General features: G+C 44.5%; 1 protein-coding gene across 1 annotated transcript; it reads right to left on the reverse strand.

Annotated features, from left to right (window-relative positions):
- Positions 1 to 2,432: 2,432 nt before the first annotated feature.
- LOC308290245 (kelch domain-containing protein 3-like) lies at positions 2,433 to 3,674 on the reverse strand (the record flags this gene model as incomplete). The annotated part of the gene is made up of 1 exon (XM_080732020.1): positions 2,433 to 3,674. One exon carries the CDS (start codon positions 3,672 to 3,674, stop codon positions 2,433 to 2,435), a length of 1,242 nt encoding a protein of 413 aa, XP_080588146.1.
- Between the last annotated feature and the right edge of the window lie 2,679 nt (positions 3,675 to 6,353).

Raw genomic sequence — 6,353 nt, forward strand, 5'->3', positions numbered from 1 at the left:
GGTGGTCATTTGGTAATTTTTGCACATGTGCTCATTTTTTACACTTGGGGGTCCCCGAGGGAGCTGGGGGTCCCTGGAGCTCCGGGGGTCCTTGGAGGTTGTAGTTTGGCAGGTAAGGAGTGTGTGTGCAAAATCTGGCATGGATCGGGGCAACGGTTGCGGAGATATGAGCAGGGCAAAAGTGTGACGTGTGACGTGTGTGACGGACGGACGGACGGACGGACACCTCGAGCAGCTTTCTGTAGTAAGTGCGACCTACGGTCGCAGAAATAGACTTTCACCATGCCACATTTAAAGATGGGGCACCATGTTTTCCCCCTGAAACATGATGATCAGGTTAGGTATTATGATTATACTAGGAGGAAGATTATTTCCAATAAAGTGTACAGAAAGTGTTAAAATTATGTTTTTTATGTGGCCACACCCACCAGTTCATTAAGTATGTATGGTTGTAAGGTGGGTGGTGACCCAGCTGAAGTTAGCCAGGCCCACAAGTGTTGGGTGTATGGTAACGGGGGAGGGGATGAGTTTATGATGTCAGTAACTCAGTGTTTTTCAGTTGGGCCTTTTGACCCAGAGGCTTTCAGCTTTCAGGAAGTAACCACAAAGGGAAGGCACATTTGTACATTATAACCACACCTGGGGGTCTTTTAGAGTAATGTTAACTCATCATACACACACAGACACATACATGTACAAAACAGAAAAAGTACAAAACTATGGCACCACCGCTTTAAGGTTTTCTTCAGAATAGGTAACCTCTTTAACCCTCCTAATTATTATTAGCCTATTATTATGAAGTAAATAAATAAATACATTCGAAACATTTCTGAAAAAATGTTTCGAAAATACCAGATCTGCAATCTCTCAAAATGTCATGATGTAATGTGTTGTGAGCTTGTATCTTTTAAAACAATATGGCTTATTTCTTTGTGGCTCAGTGGTTAAAGACCTAGGCTTTTTGGGGCATTTTATTTTGAAGTTTCAGTCTGAAACGCAAGACTGTCTGTTTTTAAATCAATCAGAAGGGACCAGCCCTTCAGGCGATGGGACGGCTCACGTGTGCCCAATGTTTGTGTTTGTGTTTGTATCCATTAGCCTGCAAATGGCAGGCAGAGGGACCCGGCCAGTGGGCAAAAATAAAATATCAATTTATTTAACAAATGCAAAGTCCTTCTGACTGCCACGGTAGGATGTCTTAAACTGCCATCAAAGTAGCTTAAAAGCTTACCTTTGCGATGTTATAGAAAGATATCCATCCATTATTTCAAAATCGAGCCAAACTGTCTGGTGTGCACAAAAAGTCAGAATGTGAAACATATTTTCTTTTATATTAGTCCTTCAGATTTTATCTAAATATCACACAAATCACTAGACATCTTTTTGGTCATGTCCATGATGGAGATACGGATCTGCCCGGTTTTGAGCGGTGCAAACCGCTCCTATAAGTGGCTGTGCGTGTGTCCGTAGCCTTTTTCCTCAGCGTTTTGCCATAGTAAAATGTGTGTGCGTAGCATCATGTTTGTCTAGTGATGTCATATGTCGTATGTCTGTAGCCTTTTTCCTCAGCGTTTTGCCATAGCAAAACGTGTGTGTGTAGCATAGCCTGTACATCCTAGATTTAAATCCTGGTCTGAAGATGTTATGCAAGCATGACCACCGCTCACTTCACATTGGGTGTGATTTTTCATATTGTATCGCGATTGGTTGTCTAAAGGCAGGTTTTAACCGCACCGAATCTCCCACAATTGCCGTCGAAAAGCATCGGTTGCCTATCGGCCAGTATCGACGGAAAACTGGAAGGGTGGACTTTTCCAGTTTTTGTTGAGTCAGTTTTGTAGTCAGTTGAGTCAGTTTTGTCGCCCTGGCCCGTCAAGCCAGGGCCCTGGCCCGTCTGGCTGACATCTAAAGTTTGCAGGTGTGGTATGTTTTGAACAAATTGCCTCAAATCACGAACGCTGCGTTCTTGCACTGAAACCTTGCACGCACATTTCCACTAAGTTGAGGAACAAATCATGCGACCCTTTTTCATTACCATTCCTGATCTGGCAGAGAGACCTGTGCTTGGTCTCGGAAGAGCACTTTTTCAGTTCTAGCAGCAAAAAAAATCATAATAAAAAATAAAAAAAAACATAACAAAGGACACAAAGGTCTCCACCTTTGCAGTCATTTTCCTCTGCCACTCCCAATTCTTCTCATTTCTTCTCCGTTTCCTTTGCCCAAATCCTCTGTTGGTTTCTGTATTCCTTATGGGGATCAACTGGGTGTAGAAGTTTCTATTCGTAGAGATCTTCTTTGCAGCCATGTCTGCCTGGCGCAGGTTCATTGGTAATAGAGAGCTTCTGTTCTGCTTAGTTCTTGGTGAGGACTGGGTATCACTGAGCACATTCATGTGCTCTGCTCTCTTTCCCATCTGAATGAAGGGCAGTTATTTAACACTCTTTGTCACTCTCATACTCGCTTATGGGAGAACGCCCTCTATATGGATTCCTTTCTTCTGTTCCATCTCTATATGAATTCCTTTCTTCTGTTCCATTGTCTCCTGGCTCTGGATTCTCGATTTTTCTTTCTGGTGCTGCTGGTACAGTCATGGATGCCAGTTCCCACCTGATGTCGTGTGGCAGTTCTGACTGTTCTAGACCGTGCTGGATAACTGCTAGCTTGCATAACGTCTTCAGACTAGGACTTAAGTCTAGGATGTACAGGTCATCAGGGGTGTATCCTCCAAAGAGGATGATACGTTCTCCCACCATGCAACAGCACATTCTAGAATTCATTGCACATGGGCCTCTCCCCTTGGGCTTAACCTTCTTCCAGGAAAAGCGTTCTGGGTTGAATTTCCACAGGTCATTGAAGGACCGGTCCCGAGGAAAGTTCTCACCACCGAATATGTACAACTCTCCCTTGTAGGCAAATACAGAATGACCCCTGCATGCTTCTGGAAGGAACTGTGTCGGAGGTGTGTTCAGCCAGCAGTTGGTCTCTGTGTCAAACACTCTGATGGTGTTGTAATTGGTCTCTTCCTCGTCCCCTCGACCCCCGTATACAAACATCTTTGTCCCAATGATGGTGGCCGAATGGCAATCTGAAACAAGCGTTGGAGGGCCATGGGTATTAATTAAAGACCAGGCCATTGAGGTGGTGTCAAGCTTGTAGATGTCATTGGTGCGCCCAGTCTTGAGATTGAATCCTCCAAAGATGTACATGACCTTCCCCAAGGCACAGGCTGAGTGTCCGCACCTCGCCTCTGGAACAGTTTTAGAGATGTACTCTGTGGGATTGAACCACCTGTGGTTTTCCACATCAAATGCATAAAGTATATTGCACTTATTCCCACTGATGGTAATAACCCCATTTCCGGTTTCCTCCGTCTCAATGTTAACTATTCCCCCCCAGATGTAGATGGTATCTTCTATCAGCACAGCTGTGTGGCACACACGCGTGGAGGGAACCTCTTTGGGAATCTTTCCGCTCTGAGTTAACTTTTGGGGGGGCAACTTTTTCCAGCGCAAAGACACCGAGTTGAAGACATGCACATCAATCTGGCCCATGTTGTACTGGTAGGTCTCCCCGATAGAGTACCCCCCAAAGGAGTACACCTTGTGTCGCACTGCCACAGCAGCATGAAGGGTTTTATTTGGTCCTCCTTTCAGATATACCGCCCAGCGCAGCATCTCACACACCAGCACCACGGCGAATCAAAATGGACTTGACGCTCTCCTCCTGTGTAAAATGGAGTGTTATTACTCGCCTTACTAGTTATATTGTTGACACAAACGTCATTTGAACCTTGGCCAATCTGCAAAGCTGATGGTTTGATTTGGCCAATCAGGGAAGCCACAGTCTGTTGATCTCCCTAATATGGACAATTGATCGCCATAAAAACCCAATCCCTAATATGGACAATTGATCGCCATTTGCCCATTGCATTTACCCATTCAAGTCAACGAGTATCATTTCAGCCAATAAGGAAGCAAGAAAAGCATTTTAGAGTAACTTTTAGCCCAATGAGGAAACGGCAAAAATGTCATGTGAAGCCTGACCAATCCTCTGGTGGTTACAGAGTAACATTTAACCAATGACGAAGCAACAAACACAGCTTTTTGATGTTGTGGGTATACGTCACCATACATCATACATAACATTTAGCCAATGATGAAGCAGAAAAAAAAACTGCTTTTAGCCAATGATGAAGCTGCATAAAGGTGATGTCACAAAAATGCTGGTTCCTCATTGGCTAAATGTTACTTTGTAAACTCCAGCTGATATCAGTGTTTTGCCCTTTAGGAAACCACACAACTAGACTGCACTCTGTTGAGGTGCCAACTTGCGGCTTGTGCACTCGTGGCCATACATGGCCTACTTATGAGCCAACAGAGCATGCAATAGTACCTTTGGTGCTGTATGTATGTATGTGGTGGGCAAGTTGGCACCAAGAATGGTGCGCTCTCATTGGCTAAAGGCCCTGCCTTTGTACTGTCGACCAGAGTAGTACTTGTGCGCTCTGCTGGCGCGAATAATATATCAAACTAGAAATACTGTTCCTATGAAACAGTGTGGGCTCGCATGTAACACCTTGTAGGGGCATGAAGAGCTACCCTTTGGTTGCACCTCATCTTTTATATTGTTCTTTATACTGTCCAGGAGAACTTGACTCTACTGCCTTTGTCCTGTCGAGGAGAATAGGTTACATAATAGGTTACGTCATTTTTGAGGAGAACTTAATTTATAAATAATGAAGATAACATAGTGTTCTCGCTTTCAGCGAGCCCACAATAATTTATCGTAATAAAAAAGAATCACACTTAGTGTGAAGTGAGGGTTGCTATTTTTGAGTTAATTTCATCAAGGGTCCCACTAGCCAATCACAGCGCGTCCTGCAAAGCTTGGCCAATGTCACCTTGGGCATACAACAAACTTTGAGCCGTTTGTGCCAAGATACCCAAAAAGACTGTGAAAAGTGATGACTCATCACTAAACCATAGTTTTGTTGGCCGTTTTTAGCCCAAGGAATGTTTTTCGTGCAAAACAAATGCTTGCAATGGATTTCAGAATAATTAAAAACACCTAGTTTGACCCCTCACATCCCACTTAAAGCAGATTCTTTTGGGAGTCATTTTTTTCCTTTAGAGTATGGTGTATAGTAAGTGAATGAGATTGAAAATTACCCTAGCTGTCAAACATTTTGCCCGCATTTTTGCATTTTTGCAAGGGACATGGGAGCTCAATTTGTTATTTAACCTTCATAGTTGACAAAAACACTGAGAAACGGACCTTTGCTATCGTGATCAAGGAAGTATCGGATTCGCCCCAACCAGGGACGTGCTGGCCATTGGGAAAAGCGGGACAACTCCCGAACGGCCGGTTCATTCCCGGCCGGTCCAGGCCGGCCATTAGGAAAAAAATTAAAATAAAATGTCGGCCTTCGTTCCATTTTGGGGGCTGGGCGGCCAACAAAGTAAATCGTCACTGTCGGGCAGAAACCTCGTACAGTATCTCCAAGTTTCAAATTAATACATTTTTTTCGCAAAGCAAAGCCCTGCTTCATCATACAAGGCCGTTGCACAAAAGTAGTGAAAACAGCATCGCGAGGCGTTGTGTGCTTGTAGATCGGCTGTTTTCACTAGTTTAAATCATTTTAAAAATGATAAATACGAAACAAACGGTTTTGGACATACAAGGTTTCCACCCGACAACGACGAAATATAACAAATGTAATTGGCCCACTGGCTCACAGATATAAAGAGCTAGATGCCTCGTTCGCCTCTGCAGTTAATTGGGGTGATGTGCAAAAGTTCTAGTCAGGACTTCCTGAAAAAACTAAGGGAACGCTGTCAGTCAAAGTGACTACTGGCCAATCACAGCGTGTCTTTTCCGTGACTTATCCAAGGACCACAATTCAATTCAACAGAGCCAGTTCCGATGTTGCGCTGCTCAGCTGTTCTTATAGGCTGCATACGTAAAGACCAGCCCCCACCTGCCTCTGATTGGCTTACCGACTTCCGTATGTGTGACGCACGCGGAAGCAATGAACACGGAAGCCATGAAGATTCCCTTAGTTGCTCAATGCATACGCCCCCTAGCCGAAGGAGGCGTCTACCTTTATATGTCTATGCACTGGCTTGTCTGTCATGATCTGAAATGGCAAATCTTTGAGTAGCAGCAGCGCTATAGAGAGAGATCTCTCTCTATAGCGCGCAATGAGGGCCTCTCCAACTCTTTTTCCCGGGCTGAATCAGGGGCCCAGCACGTCCCTGGCCCCAACTATACTTTACCCTCAGACATTTTCGAACACTTTTTTCCCACCAGTTTGGAAACCGGCCAAAGCCAGTTGTTGGAGCTTAGCTCTTGTT

The sequence above is a fragment of the Nannobrachium achirus genome (genome assembly GCF_963921795.1).
Source record: "Nannobrachium achirus genome assembly, chromosome: 8".
NCBI lineage: Eukaryota > Metazoa > Chordata > Actinopteri > Myctophiformes > Myctophidae > Nannobrachium > Nannobrachium achirus.